General features: G+C 36.3%; 3 protein-coding genes across 4 annotated transcripts in view; 1 reads left to right on the forward strand and 2 right to left on the reverse strand.

Moving 5' to 3' along the window:
* Window positions 1-6,615, forward strand: part of LOC109214389 (cyclin-L1-1) — an 8,154-nt gene extending 1,539 nt beyond the window's left edge. Inside the window, exons 5-10 of one of the 2 annotated variants that reach the window (XM_019378303.1) lie at window positions 96-265; window positions 1,521-1,785; window positions 1,878-2,265; window positions 5,955-5,990; window positions 6,068-6,161; window positions 6,328-6,615. In XM_019378303.1, the coding sequence (XP_019233848.1) occupies window positions 96-265; window positions 1,521-1,785; window positions 1,878-2,265; window positions 5,955-5,990; window positions 6,068-6,123 (915 nt within the window). In that variant the 3' untranslated portion in view covers window positions 6,124-6,161; window positions 6,328-6,615. The remainder of the gene's footprint in view (window positions 1-95; window positions 266-1,520; window positions 1,786-1,877; window positions 2,266-5,954; window positions 5,991-6,067; window positions 6,162-6,327) is intronic. The other variant, XM_019378302.1, reaches the window with a different exon arrangement.
* A 293-nt stretch (window positions 6,616-6,908) lies between these two features.
* LOC109214390 lies at window positions 6,909-10,944 on the reverse strand. The gene is made up of 2 exons (XM_019378305.1): window positions 10,871-10,944; window positions 6,909-9,134 (listed from the first exon to the last, which is right to left on the reverse strand). The coding sequence occupies exon 2, from the start codon at window positions 9,054-9,056 to the stop codon at window positions 8,064-8,066; it is 993 nt and encodes a 330-aa protein (XP_019233850.1). The 5' UTR covers window positions 9,057-9,134; window positions 10,871-10,944; the 3' UTR covers window positions 6,909-8,063.
* A 2,543-nt stretch (window positions 10,945-13,487) lies between these two features.
* Window positions 13,488-16,147, reverse strand: part of LOC109214383 — a 6,911-nt gene continuing 4,251 nt past the window's right edge. The window contains exon 2 of the mRNA XM_019378294.1: window positions 13,488-13,854. Within this exon, the coding sequence (XP_019233839.1) occupies window positions 13,488-13,854 (367 nt within the window). The remainder of the gene's footprint in view (window positions 13,855-16,147) is intronic.

Raw genomic sequence — 16,147 nt, forward strand, 5'->3', positions numbered from 1 at the left:
AGATGCATTTGTGTCCACCAAGTTTGCATTTTCTTACATGTTGTAACGGCATCAAGTTGATAACACAAGATAAAGATTTTTTGTCTCTTTTGCAGAAATACGTTGATTTGAAAGCAGACCTAATCAGAACAGAGAGACATCTTCTAAAAGAGATGGGTTTCATCTGCCATGTCGAGCATCCTCATAAATTTATATCAAATTACCTTGCAACTCTTGAAGCACCTGCAAAATTGAGACAAGAAGCTTGGAATCTTGCAAATGACAGGTGAGTATGTTAGATGTTGTTATGTTTATCTGAATATGTTTTTAATGTAGCCTTTGACAACGGAAAGTATTTCTTGAATTGCTACAAGTTTTAATAGTGGCTGATGACCTTTGTGTATATCGTAGACATTTAATGCCCAGTACTCTAAAGTTGATTAAGATTTATCTGTGTTTCCGCCATCTTTCTTCTTATATTACATTGTGTTGTCAACTTGAAACGCTTAAAAGCTGTATTACTTCCGATATTAGCTTGAAATTTAGTTAAATTTTTTAGGTAATAACTTATGCTAGGTATGATCAATATATGACAATTTTCAAGATCCATATCTATCCTTAAAATGAAAAAGGTCATGTAACGGTAATCAAAAGACAATAAGTGGGAAAAGCATTTTGATTTTTGTTTTCTTTCGTAATGTCCTATCATTTTCCATTCCCAATTTTCTATGCTGTGAGGAATCCTCGGTTTTTACACTGTCTTCATCCTTTTTTTCCAGGAAAATTATAACCATCTCTTTTGTTTTATTATGTCATTGCTTGTTTTAAATTAAATCAGGTGCTGCCTACTTCCTTTTCCTTGTGTTATTAACATATAGTTGAAGAATGTAAATAAGGCCATCCGGTATACAGTAACTCTTTGGCCACTGTAGTGGGAAAAGCATTTTGATATTTGTTTTCTTTCGTAATGTCCTATCATTTTCCATTCCCAATTTTCTATGCTGTGAGGAATCCTCGGTTTTTACACTGTCTTCATCCTTTTTTTCCAGGAAAATTATAACCATCTCTTTTGTTTTATTATGTCATTGCTTGTTTTAAATTAAATCAGGTGCTGCCTACTTCCTTTTCCTTGTGTTATTAACATATAGTTGAAGAATGTAAATAAGGCCATCCGATATACAGTAACTCTTTGGCCACTGTAAGAGGGTACTGTTATACCAAAGTAAGAAGAGAACTCAGAAAGCACAATCGTTATTATCTGAAAAGGCAAGCTAATGCTTTGCCCATGGTATCACAATTGCTTTTTCAAACCTTTATTGGGATGTTGTGGGAAGTTCTTTCTACTTTGATCAAAGTATCTTGTTTCTTTTGGCATCTACATTTTTTCTTATAACAAATGTCATGGTAATCTTGGATTAAGCTTAACTAATTACTCAGTGATTAATAATTAATTTGTCTAAAGTTTCTATTTAGCTTATTGCCCAGAAATGATAATGTTTCTAAACAATAAAACCCTACTGGGTGTTTTTGTCTGTGAACAGCTTGCGCACAACACTCTGTGTAAGATTCAAGAGCGAGGTTGTTGCCTGTGGAGTTGTATATGCTGCAGCCCGTAGATTTCAGGTGCCGCTCCCAGAGAATCCTCCTTGGTGGAAAGCATTTGATGCAGACAAGGCTGGCATAGATGAAGTTTGCAGAGTTCTCGCTCATCTTTACAGTCTTCCAAAGGCACAATATATTCCTGTATGCAAGGAAGGAGGCTCCTTTGCTACGTCAAACAGATCGCGGGAGCTTCCTGTATCTAAGGTAAAGCACATATCCTGTCTTTCAATTTGATAGCCATCCACTATAGGATACTTCCAATTTGATATTAATCTCCCCCCTACCCCCTCTTATAGGAAGGTTTGTTGGATGGTCAACCGGTGAATGAAGATAATGGTACACCAGGAAACCAGGAAGCGGCTAAGGAGGGAGTAATGAAAGCTTCCCTTGATAAGTTGAAGGACTCAAAGAAGAGCGATGATGACTCCAAAAGCAGCATGCCTTCAGAAGGGGAGTCTAAAGAAGAGCCAGGAAAAACTGATCATAGAACAGATGCTGGTGGAGAAAAGAACAAGGAGAGAGAGAGGGAAAGGGGCAGAGACAGGGAGAGAGAGAGGGATAAGGAAAGATTAAAGTCTCGTGAACGTGATAGGGGAAAGGAATCTGACAGGGAAAGGGAGCGAGAAGACTTTGAAAGGGACAGGGATAAATCCAAGGAAAGGAGTCATCGTTCAAGAGACAAAGGTACGTTCTGGTTGATTCATGATCAGTGTTTTTAAGAGCGAGAAGCGCAAAAAAGCGACAAGAGCACGCCTCGCTTCAAAAGCGAAGCGCACGCCTTATTAAAGTGAAGCGCAATTCTTAAAAAAACATAATGTAAACCTTGCAAAGACACACTATAAAATTATAAATAATCAATAACTTCAATTTAAAAACTTAAAAGTAGGTACTAGGTACCACCAAATCCTCCACAAACCATATGACAAGCAAAATCAAAGCTACTAAATTACTAGAATCAACATCTTATTCATCTACTCTTCTTGTTCTTCATATTGCTCGTCATCTTCTTCTTCCCCCTCCTCTTCCTCTTCATGATCACTTTCATCTTCATCAATTAGGGATAGAGATCGACTTGTAGTAGCCACACTTTTTCCCTTCCTAATCGAGCTTGAACTTGAAGTTTTCCCCCTTAAACCATAAGGATTCTCCCCAACTCCACTACCAACCGCAACATCACCCCAAGTGAAATTAGAGTCCCCTTCAAATACTTCTTCATCTTCACAATTTTCAGGGACTTCAGTTAGCCACTCATTAGCCTCATCAATATTATCCAAAAGAATTGGATCAATTAGATTGCGGTGGTTGCAGCGACGTCTCAATGCTCTATTGTATTTTATGAACACTAGATTATGGAGGTGCTTCAAGGTCAGTCGATTCCTCTTCTTTGTATGAATCTACAAACAAGATATGTCAACTAATTGGTAGGAGTTGGGACAATTGAGATATAATTTACTTTATCTCAAAACACAAAATAATTCTTTTTATTTCTCACGTGTTCAAAAACGCTCCAATTCCTTTCACATCCGAATGAGCTTCAAGTTAAACTTAGAATTTTGATGGCGAAAGTCTGTAAATACAGAGTCTCTACACCATATTGGTCCCACCACTCAACTATAGAAGTCAAAAAAATGTTCAAGAGTTAATAAGTATAAAGAATACATTAAAGTTAGAGCTATAAATTATAGAAACACTTGGTCACATGGCGACTTCGTCTTTCTTTGTTTAATAGCAAGTCAGAGCTTAAAAAGTCCTTTAGCTGCCTTGTATATAGCAAGCTGATCTACTATCTTTCCTTGCTAGTTTTCATCTGGGGTCAACTTGATAACAACCTCATGGATCCTGTCCACGCTTCTCTAGCCAATGAATTATTCTCATGTTGATCATAAAAGAGTGACGGGTTCAGAATAAGTCCAACTGCATGCAAAGGTCTATGAAGTTGCTGATTCCATCTTGCATCAATGATCTGAAAGACCTTTGCATATTTCTGCTCATCGGTGAATGATGCTTGAATAGTCTCCTTGGCTCTATCCATTGCTTGATAGAGGTAGCCCATTGGTGGTTTTTGCTCCCCATCCTCCAAACGGAGTACTTTAACCAAAGGGCCACCAATTTTAAGAGCATGAAGGACAATATTCCAAAAAGAATAAGAAAGAATAATGCGTGCAACATCTTTCCCTGCACTTTCCTTTGCAAATTTACTCTTGCTCTATTCCTCTGAAGTGAACAACTTTCTCAAATTGGCTTTTTGCAAGTGGATACTATGCAAAGTCAAGAAGCAGTGGCGAACCTTGTATTGCCCGGTTTCACCAAATTTTTTTGTCTGGTGAATCTTCTCATCATATTCAATAACAAGGGCCACTGAGAAATATAAGAATGTACCTTAACGCCCACCGGAGAGAAAGGTTTTTCCTTGAAAATGTCCCCGAACATTAAGTTGATACAATGAGCAGCACATGGAGTCCAATAGACATTCTTGTACGCTCCTTCAATCATGCCACCCGCTTTCACATTTTCACTCGCATTATCAGTGACCACTTGAACAACTTTGCTTGGGCCAATCTTTTCAATGGTGTTCTTAAACAAGGTGAACATTTTGATGTGGTCAGTGGATAAGTCGCTAGCATCAATGGACTCAAGAAACAAACTTCCCCTGGGAGAATTTACCAACATATTAATAATCATTTTCCCAGTTCTTGCCGTCCATTTATCCATCATAATGGAGCAGCCATACTTGTTCCACACAACTTTATGTTCCTCAACAATTTTATTAGTCTCCTCTACTTCCTTATTTAGATAACGACCTTTGATTTCATGATAAGTGGGAGGCTTCATTCCAGGTTCGTATTGACCAACGACCTCAATAAAGTCTCCAAAAGTGTCATAGTTGACACAATTGAAGGGGAGTCCAGCATCATAGACCCATCGTGCAAAAGCTCTAACTGCACGATCCCTTAAAATGTCCTTAGCAATTTTTTGAACATCTTTTCCACCGCTCTTTGCTTCCGGCTTCTTTGGGAAATAGCAATCTATAGGACCTTTAGTCCTACTCGTACCCGTCGATGATCCATGGCTTGAAGAGATTGCATCTCTTCCCCATTTTGTTGGGAGTGACAATTCTTCAATATCATCATTATCATCATCAAGATTGGTCACCAATGGTCGATGACTCATTTGATTTTTTTGCTCCTTCTTCTCAACAAAATTCTTATTTCATCCCTCACCTCCGGTGGGCATTTCGGACAACTTGTGATGTTTCTATCGCCACCAATAAGATGGAATTTAAAGCGATAAATTCCACCCGTTGTAATCTTGTTACAAAACTTGCATACAACATTTGTCATTAACTCTATCGCCATATCGCCAAGCCGGGTCTTTCTCTTTCGATCTTTGAGACATTTTGAAATCCCTATTAAGATATAAGAAAATACATAATCAAATAAACTGAAAATACATATAATATATATAATAATTAATTTTATAAACTGAAATACACATTAAAAAAATCAAATAAACTAAAATATGACATATATATAATAATTAATTTTATATACTGAAATATACACTAAAAATTTCAAATAAACTGAAAAATATAACATATATAAATAATAATTAATTTTATAAACTAAAATACATATTAAAATTAATAAATAAGAAGAACAAAAGGGTGGAAAAAAATCAAACCAACGCTGAGCAGTCCAGCGACTGGTCAGAGTTCAGAGATAAAGGAAGAAGAAGAAGAAGGAAGAAAGAAGGAAAAAGAAAGAAAAAAATAAAGGAAGAAGAAGAAGGAAGAAAGAAGGAAAAAGAGAGAAAAAAATAGCAGAACCTGGACGGGAACAAGAAGAATAAAGAAAGAAAAAATAAAAAAATGAGAAGAAGAAATGAGAAGAAGAAAGAAGAAGAAAAATTACCCGGACTGGACTGGTCAGCAATGGTCGAGTCTTCTTCAACTGAAGAAAAGGAGGAGAAGAAAAAAATAGCAGAATCTTAAAACCCTAGGTTTTGTCGATCAAAGAAGAGAGAAGAAAAAATGGTCAATTTTGGTCTTAGGGGTCTGTTTTGTATAATAAAAAAACGGACCCAAACTTTTTTTTTTAAAAAAGGGCCCTCTGCGCTTTTTTAACAGAAGTGATCGCTTCGTTGCTTCTTCAACTGAAGCGCACGCTTCACACGGTCGAGTCGCCTCAGGCTGGGAAAAGCGATGCCTGGTCGCTTTGCGCTTAAAGCAACAAAGTGATCGCTTTTTCAAGCACTGTTCGTGATTGTCTAATGCCAGACTTCTCAAAATTCAGATACGCTTGGGAATTGCCCAGTCTCTTCTCATTGGCTAGTTTTTCTGGTTTAACTTATTCAAGCTCATCTAAATATTTCAGGTCACTCGGAGAAACCAAAACATCATTCTTCTCGAGGTAAACAACAATATATTTGTCTGATATTGAGTCCTGACTCCTGATGGACTGTACTTGACGACTTTCTGTGTATGCAGATCGTGACTACCAGTCTTATTCATCACGGGAGAAGGATCGTCGTAGACACCATTAGCTTGGAACATCCTAGCAAAATGTACTCGATCATTTGAAGTAGTAGCTTGTTCCATTAAGGCTTCTTTTTAAACTATACTTTACGGATTTCATTAGTTCTGCATAGAGAGGATTTTATTAATTGGGGGAAATGTATTTTATTAATTGATGGGTTCAATGTCCTGCTCGAGCCACCTAAAAATATGTTTCTGGCTTGATGTTGCAGGTTGCCATGCCAAATAGGTTTTTGGTCTCTATGGAGTGTGGCTGCAGTCCTTTGCATATAGCTGAGAGCGCCTCCTGGTGAAACTGTACCACCCTTGATGTATTAATGAGGGTCTCTTGTAATCGAGTCATTGGTTTTAACTATTCTCTGAACAATCGACATACCCTTATCGTCATCTGTGTTCACTCTGCTCTAACATTTACTCTTTTAACATTCAGTTGACTGTTCAGCTTTTCGAGAAGGGGAAAAAAGTAGAGAAAGAGAGTAAACAATTGACGTGAAATATCATTGATATCAGGCTAATGTGTTCTTCTGAACATTTTACAAGTCAAATGAATTTTTAAAGGAGTATCTGTTAAAGTGCTAAAGAAGAGAAGGACCATGGCAGAGTTGAGAATATCTTCTTCATTGGTTCTATGACTGATCTATTTGTCAATCATTTCAAACTCAAATACTTCATCACAAGGAACTTTTCAATACATTACCTTTTTGTTGTTGTGTTATTCTTCCATTGCCTTCAAAATTTTTCACCAGGACACTTGATTGACATAAATATAGAGGTCATACAGACAGTGGGAAAAGGGGTTCAACTTGTGTTCTTGGTCTCTTCCAACCTTCTTTTAAGTTACCTTTATTTCAGGATTTCCGGTTTCTCAATACAAACCAAGAGACACTTTAGTTATTTGGTTTCTCAATCTTTATTCGGAAATCATCATTTTCTGCCACTGAAATCAATGAACATCAAAGAAATCAACTGTCAATCTCACCCAAGTCACTACGTCATTCAATTCCAAATTCAAGTTGAATGATTACAGTAAGTGAAAATAAGACAAGCCTGAAAGGCTGAAACTTTCAAGTTTACCATTTCCCTGGCAAAATACGATAGATTACAACAACAGATGCCTTCTAAAAGAACAAGCTTGTCCGTTGACATCCTCACTACATGTTCCAGCAACCACATCATTCCAGACAAAAGTGTTCGGCCCCAGTGCCAGCGATTCTATTAACTACAACGGCGTATATTAAGATTTACAATGACACCATCTGCGAATTCGGGCGAAGAACACCTTCACTGGAGTAAAGCGGAAGACAAAGAATCTGTCATGTCTACAGATCCTTCTAATCTTCTCCTTTTTTTGCTTAAAAGGATAATTATATATATAATTAGAGTCTTTACAAAAACGTAGGGACTATCCTACTATATTAAAGCCTTGATAATCTTGGGTGTATAAACCTACTCTATTACAAAATGGGGAGGGACTTCCAAAAACTCCAGATTCATGTGTGCTATTGCATTAACCTCTCTATAGTTGTGTTCTATCTTAATCATCAAGCAAGAAATTGTTGAGAAGAAAAGGCCAAATGTGTGTTAATGTAGCAACAGAGGAAGAAATATTTCAGTTCCAAGTTTCTCTAAATCCAGGAGAACCAATTCATTCTTGAGTCCCATCACACCATAATCTCAGTTCCAAGTCAACCTCCATAGAAGACTCTCCATCAGTAGCATGAATGCCTTTCAAGTTCCCAGACTTCAGAGACGTCGTCACATTCTCAGGTGTTCTCTGATCCTTGCTGATACATGCTAAGAGTTGAGAATTTGAAGTCCTGCTTTCTTCCTTAACTTTGCCAGGGTACCAAATATCATCTGGATCAAGGGGTAAAGAAGCAGGATCAAGTTCAAACGATCCCACTGGTACATCCTCTCCTTCAGTTCCAGTCATTTTGAAAAAGGGAATTCAATGAGAGAAATTGTAAAGTTCATTTGGCTTTACGAAGAATGTACCAGATACAGTAATCCTTGTTCGCTCGTAAAGGCTAACAAAACCAGTCACTTTATCTAAGTAACCAAATTGGACACCAACATCCTCAACATAATCAGAAAGAATCTCCACAACTACATACTTGTACTTCCTATGGTTCTTTGGATCGGAGCTCCAACAAATATCCCAGTCCTTGAAAAGTGCCCACACTTCCCCTTTCCTAGGATATACAACGTACAAACCTCTCTTGCCCATTTCGCACTGAACTTGATGAGAAAATGTAAGTCGAACAGAAGTGGAATCAGTACACCCATGTTTAAAGTTCCCACAGGCAACAGGCAACTCTGCCCTGACCCAAGCTCTGTCTTCTTGATCTTGTGGATGAGGCTCGAGCCAACTGAAAATCACATTAAATTCAGGAATGGATACCTTCCTAATGTGGACATAGAATCTTGGCATAACATCATCCGTATCATAGCACGCCCAGATTTGGTCAACTGCAAAGCAATTATCTGCTTTATGCTTGTCAAAATCACTGAATTGAGGATCAGGATAATCATACACCTGTGCAGGATTACTATCAGAAATTGCTTTTCCAATAAGTTCAACTTTTTCCAGGGCACATGAGGGCAGTCTAAAATAAAGCTCCTTTTTCAAACTCGATGCATAAACATGAGCAAAACCATCGTTAAATTGTAACAGGGTATCGACACCTTCTTGATCCCTCAGCCGTATCAATTCGGACCTATCAAACTTCACTGTAAAATGCAAGATCTTATCTGAAGGATCAATGCCTAATTGGTCAAAAACTGCATTCACAAAATCATTGTACTTTATACCTGTCTTCATAATAATCAGATCAGTAATACCTCCCATATACAAAATGGATCCATCTCGTAGCACCTTATTCTTTCTTCCCCAATGACAGTAACAAAGCAGCGTTTTATCTTCAGTTCCCATCATATACATAACCACAGAAACAGTAACAATCTTCAAAACTTCTTTTCTTTTTTCCGTGAGAAGGGTAACAATTTGGAAAACTAAAACCTGATCAAGAAATAAAATGAATTTAAAGTGAGTTACTTATCAAGGCTCATACATACAGCCCGGTACACTAAGCTCCCCATATGTGCGGGTCCGGGGAAGGACCGGACCACAAGGATCTATTGTATGCAGCCTTACCCTGCATTCTGCAAGAGGCTGTTTCCACGGCTCGAACCCATGACCTCCTGGTCACATGACAACGACATTACTTATCAAGGCTGAATATACTAAAATAGTAGTAATCCATAAGATTTATAAGCATTTTTTCCTTTAAGTAAAACATCTCAAGGTTTAAACAACCAAATTCTAAATACAGGATAGGACTCAAAAACAAGCAAGTCGATAAATTTTTTGGCTGTAGGAAGAAAAAGCATAATCTAAATGTATGTCAGCAAAAAAAGTAACCCACTTATGAAGGTTATCTCAAGCAGAATATCCCCGTCATATCAATATGAAAGATAAGATTAAACATATCACTACCATATAAGACGAAGGAATTCATCAAAGTGCAATAGGGCGTCAAAATGGAATCCCAAACAAATAAAAAAAGTTTCAAATTTTTTACTAAACTTTATCCACTCAGAATTTTCAAAATGGGCTCAAAGAATGATTTTATCACACGACAAATTTTATGGGAAAGTTAGCTATTTTTTTGGGTGCGTTTGGGAAAATGTTTTCATGAAAAATGAGTGATTTTATCACTTATTTTCCTTGTTTGGTTGGTGAGTGAAAAACTTTTTCCGAAAAATATTGTCTATTGATTAGAGAGTACAAAATATTTTTTTAGTAAAATATTTTTATATACTATTCTCTTCCTCCCCCTCCTCACCCCCTTCCCCCAAGTCTCTAAAAATTCACACAAACTCAAAGTAACTAATGTGTTGCTTTATTCTTTTTTTACGCAAAAATAACGTTGAAATTTGTCGGCCATAACCAAAAAGAAAATACTCTTGGTTGAAAAAGAAAGTAGTATTTCTACCACATGAAAATGAAGTACTCATTTTATTAAAATAAAAGAAATTACTTATTTTGTTGAATTTAAAAGAAATACTTTTTTCTACATGAAAAGAAAGTATTTTTTTGGTTAAAATGAAAAAAAAATACTTTTTTAAATCATGAAAAAAAACTCATTTGTTGAAATTAAAAAAAACTATCTATAACATTAAAAAAATACTAATAATAATATTTTTATTTAGGATAGGATGGGATGGAGGGGCGAGTAAGTGAGGGTGGAGTGGGGGGTTGGTGGGGATGGGAAGAAGTTTTAAAAAATATTTTCCGAAAAACATGGAAAATGAGTTTATGAGTAATAAACCAAACATGAAAAAATTAAAAAATATTTTCCTTCGTACTGAAAACATGGAAAATGAGTTCATGAGTACCAAACCAAATATGCAAAAGTTAAAAAACATTTTCTTTCGTACCAAACACACACTTTGTTTGTTAAACATGAAATTAGCATAGAAGACTAGCATGTTAAACCTTCTAGATTTCCAGTAAGTGTAAAAGGATAATAAAGAAACCCTAGGAAAGGAAAAAGTTTCAAACTTGAAGCAAGGACTAGAGTCTTTCTAAAAATAATAAAGTTCAAACAACTTTTTCCGCACAAAATTTGCAAGAGAAGAAAGAAGAAGCTGGTTTTGAGTACCAAGCTTCACCCTTTTCGCTTTCTAATTCAGTACTTCAAAATAATCTCATTCTACTAGTAGAGAATGGAGCGAGCAACGAAAAAAAGTTACCTCAGCTGCAGAGTGCTGATAATTAAATTTTAACCAGAGGACTGAGGAGGTTTTCTGCCCCTTTTCTTTGTCATGTGAAGAAGATTTAAAACGTTTTACCAAATACTTATTTTACAAAAAACAATTTATTGTGGTTTTTCTACTACTTCTTCCGTATCACTCTCAAAACTTTAAAAATAACCAAAATTATATGTTCAAATACAACTTTACTTTTCAAATATCATTTTCACTTGAAATTTATTTTCACTTTTTTTGGAATTTTACAAATTCTCCAAACGCCCACTTAGTCCTCATTCATCACAAAGGAGAAATCTGTTGAGTTGAGATTGAAGGAAGGGAGAAAAACAACAAAATAATCTCTAGTAAGATCTATTTTAATTCTTAATCATATACTCTCTCCGTCTCGTAATATGTGTTATAATTCTCTTGGGTAAGCCTCTTATGAAAGAATAGTTTTTGACTACTTTACCCTTATTAAATATTTTCTCAATTTATGTGTTATCTCCGTTATCAATATTTTTACTAAATGTCAATGTAATTGATTTGCTTTATAGAATATATGAAGAGACACCTAGGATAATTAACAAATCAGTAATGCAAACTTTTTCAACAAATAAATAATATTCATCTTTCCTTCAAACAAAATTTCAAACGTTTTTTTAAAATTTTCCAACTAAAACTATTGTGGAACCAAAAAATTCAACTTGAAAGTTACTTTAGTCCCATTTTAAAATTTAACATTCCCCACCCAAAATTTCCTATAAAAGAAAATGCTTCACTAAATCCAACACAAAGTCATCAATTTCCATTAATCCAAATAAATCTAAATATGCCTGCTATGTTGCTAATGGTGTTAGACCACAAATTCCTGATCCAAATATTACTACAGAAACTATTCCTGACCAAAATATTGAATATACCTATCAAAGAGTTATAGCCAGTTTGGCCAAGCTTCTTTTGGGCAAAAAGTGCTTTTTTTTTTCTTTTTTTTTTGTTTTGCCAAAAGCACTTTTGGCAAAAAATTGAGGTGTTTGGCCAGACTTTTGGAAGGAAAAAAAGTGCTTTTGAGGAGAAGCAGAAGCATTTTTAGAGAAACAGAAAAAAGTAGCTTCTCTCCAAAAGCACTTTTTTGAGAAGCACTTTTGAGAAAAATACACTTAGAAGCAGTTTTTTAAAGCTTGGCCAAACACTAATTGCTGCTCAGAAGTGCTTTTCAAACTAATTAGCCAAACACAAACTGCTTCTCACCAAAAGTACTTTTAAGAAAAGCACTTCTCAAAATAAGCTGATTTTTGCAACTTGGCCAAACGGGCTATTAGAATGTCTTCTGTGAATCAATTGTTTGTGGATTTAAATACACAGCCAAGTTGCGAAGATGATACAATACCATTTGGTATTTAAAATATTGATTGCATTAGAGTAAACATGATTAAAGTGTTTAAGATTACAAGGTAGACTTCTTGGTATTTGAATAAAATTATCCATAAGTAATGTGTTTGTAGTCTTCTAAGATAATTAATTATTAAGGGTAAAAAAGAAAAACATAATCAAATTTGTCTTGAATTTCTAAAATGGCAAATAATTTGAGACAATTATTTTTAGTAACCACGACACATATTAAGAGACAGAGAGTATCTTAATAATGATAGCTTATTGAAAACAAAACAGCTCTGAATCTTTCAAGTTTCCGATTCACCTGGCAAAAGGGGATATATTTTTATAAAAAAAAACAAGATGGTTTTAAAAGAACAGTGTTGTCCATCTAATATCCTCCCTACATGTTTCAGCAACCATTTGTAGATACAATTTATTAACCAGATTTATAGCAAAGGGCCAATTCATATTATTAGTTACTGTTGCAAACATATAGCATTCAAAAGTGTGTTCAGCCACAATTCCAGCAATTCTCTTAACTATAGTGGCCTATCTGAAGATTTGTACTAACCACACTCGTGAATTCTGGCGAAAAACACCTTTCACTGAGGTAAAGCAGAAGATAAAGAATTTCAGTCATGTTTACATATCATCTAGTTAATTTTGCTTAAAAGGATATATATTACTATATAAGAGTTTCTACAAAAGCATAGGGACTATACTACTATATTAAGTCCCTTGATATAGTCTTGGGTGTATAAACCCATAACAAAAGGGGGAGGGGCATCATAATACACAACTTCTTCCAGAAACTCCAAATTCATGTGTGCTAGTGCAGAGGCGGATCCGGGATTTAGATTTTGTGGGTTCAACTTTTAAAGTTTTTAGCATTGAACCCATTATATTTTTAAAGTTATGTGTTCAGACCTACCATTTGTTGCAATTTTAATGAATTTTTATACATAAATTTATACTCCGCGGGAAAAGTACTGGGTTTAGATGAACCCGGCGGTCATACTCTACATCCGCCCCCTGTGCTAGTGCGACCCTCCCTATAAGTGTGTTCCATCTTAATCATCAAGCAAGAAAATGATGAGAACAATAGGCCATCAGTGTGTTAATGGAGCAACTGACGAAGGAAAATTTCAGTTCCAAGTCAATGGACATAGAAGACTCAATGGATGCCTTTCAAGTTCTCAGACTTCAGAGAGTTGTCGCAACCTCAGATGTCCTGGATTTGTCTCTAGTTCCAGAGAGAATAGTAGACCAAACTTCTTCTACAGGTTGAGATGAGAATTTGAAGTTCTGCTTCCTTCCATAACTTTCCCAGGGTACCAAATATCATCTGGATTGAGGGGTAAAGAAGCAGATCAAGTTCAAATGATCCCCCAGGTACATCCTCTCGTTCAGTTCCAGTCATGTTGAAAGAGGGAATTCGATGAGAGAACTTGTAAAGTTCATTTGGCTTTACAAAGAATGTACCAGCTACAGTGATCTTTGTTCGCTGAAAAAGGCTAACAAATCCATTCACTTTATCTAAGTAACCAACTTTGACACCAGCATCCCCAACATAACCAGAAAGAATCTCCACAACTTCATAGGTGTAGTTCCTATGTGTTATGTCGAGGAAGAGGCAAATCCGAAAATAAAGAAGATAAAGAACACTAAATTTTAACGTGGAAAACCCTTCAAATCGAAGGTAAAAACCACGGGATCACAAAGATCCAAAAAGCTCCACTATAACAATAAGAGGGTTAAAAAAGTTCTCCAAATTGGCTATACAACAAGGGCCAAACACGGAGCAACAAGAGCAACAACTAATCAATTGAAGAAAGAGTATAATCCACAAAACGAAGCTGCTGTTCGAGGCTCGAAATCAGATGCTACGAGCCTCCAAATCCGATCTCCACCGTTTTAATCCAAGACCAAGATGTTACGAACACTCAGTCAAAATTTCAGCCCGATCCAACGGTTAACGAATCGGAATATGTAATTTGAAGTTGGCTGGTCGGAATAAAAATCTGCAGCAAAACAAATACTTTTTTCCTCTCTTCTCTCTTGATGAAAGCTCTCTCAAAACCCACTCTTATGTGCTTAAGTCTTTCAAAGACTTGTATCAATGAGCATAGAATAATTCTCCAATGTTGTCCTATTTATAGATCATGAGTGGTGCTTTCTCTTAAAGCAAAAACCCACTCAAAATAGGAATAAACCGAATCCAATTCCAAATAGGATTGGAAACCAAAAGAGAATAAGATTAGGCCATTGGGCCTTTGGCTGGACAACATGGGCATGTGCCCAACAAACTCCCCCTCCAGCCAAGGGGCCAAATGTGTCTTCAAGTAGAGGAACTATTGACAGGCTTCATACCTGCCAATTTTCTACAAAATTCATGTTTATCTGCAACCACCGCCTTTGTCAGCATATCCGAAGGATTTTCATCAGTGTGTATCTTCTCAACCTCAAATAATATCTCTTCCACGACCATTCTTATCCAGTGATACTTTCTATTTATATGTTTGGTCTTAGAATGAAAAGTGGAGTGCTTGGTGAGACAGATAGCACTCTGATTATCACAAAATAAGATGTACCGTGGCTGCTCAAAGCCAAGATCATTAATAAACTCCTTCATCCATAATAGTTCTTTGGCACCTTCTGTGACAGCAATATATTCGGCTTCTGTGGTGGATAGAGCTATGCACTTCTGTAGTCTAGATTGCCAAGAAACAGCTCCCCCTGCAAAAGTGATCAAATAACCGGAAGTGGATCTTGAATTATCAAGATTGCCTCCTAAATCAGAGTCTGTGTAACAAACAAGTTCAGGCTTGCCATTGCCAAAGCACAGCTTCAAATCTGCAGTACCTTTTAAATACCTTAATATCCATTTTACTGCATCCCAATGTTTTTTCCAGGATTGGAAATGAATCTGCTAACAGTGCCAACGGCATGTGCAATATCTGGTCTAGTGCAAACCATAGCATACATCAAGATACCAACGGCAGAAGAGTAAGGAATACGAGACATCTCCTTTTTCTCTTCATCAGTAGATGGACTCTGACTAATACTCAATTTGAAGTGTTTAGCAAGAGGAGTACTAACCACTTTTGCATCTGTCATATTGAACCTCTTGAGTACCTTCTCAATGTATTGCTTTTGGGACAGAAATAACTCCTTTCTGTCTCTTGTCGGTGGATTTGAATGCCCAAGATTTTCTTTGCTGGCCCCAAGTCCTTCATCGCAAACGATTTGCTCAACTGCTTCTTAAGGACTGCGATTCTGGATTTATTCTTTCCAACAATAAGCATGTCATCCACATAAAGCAATAAAATAATAAAATCATCATCAGAGAACTTCTGGAAGAATACACAATGGTCTGAAGAAGTTTTCTTGTACCCTTGTTCTTCAATGACAGATTCAAACTTCAAATACCATTGCCTTGGAGCTTGTTTCAATCCATACAGGCTCTTTTTCAATTTGCAGACATAATTTTCTTTTCCCTTAGTTACAAAACCCTCAGGTTGCTCCATATAAATCTCCTCATCTAAATCACCATGAAGAAAAGTAGTCTTGACATCCATCTGCTCAACCTCTAAATCTAGACTTGCGGCTAAGCCTAGAACCACACGAATAGAAGACATCTTCACAACAGGGGAGAAAATTTCATCAAAGTCAACTCCCTTCTTCTGGCCAAAACCTTTAACAACTAACCTCGCCTTGTATCTAGGCGCAGAGGTATGGTTATCTTGCTTTATTCTGAATATTCATTTGTTAGATAAAGCTCTCTTACCTTTCGGCAATTTCACTAACTCATATGTGCCATTCTCATGGAGTGACTTCATCTCATCTTCCATCGCTTCGATCTAATGATCTTGTGATTATCTTGCATGGCTTCATCATAATCTC

The sequence above is a fragment of the Nicotiana attenuata genome, unplaced genomic scaffold (assembly GCF_001879085.1).
Source record: "Nicotiana attenuata strain UT unplaced genomic scaffold, NIATTr2, whole genome shotgun sequence".
In the NCBI taxonomy this organism is placed as follows: Eukaryota; Viridiplantae; Streptophyta; class Magnoliopsida; order Solanales; family Solanaceae; genus Nicotiana; species Nicotiana attenuata.

Coding starts and splice junctions, on each gene's coding strand:
- LOC109214390 (XM_019378305.1), bottom strand. CDS start 9,056: ATGTATATGATGGGAACTGAAGATAAAACGCTGCTTTGTTACTGTCAT.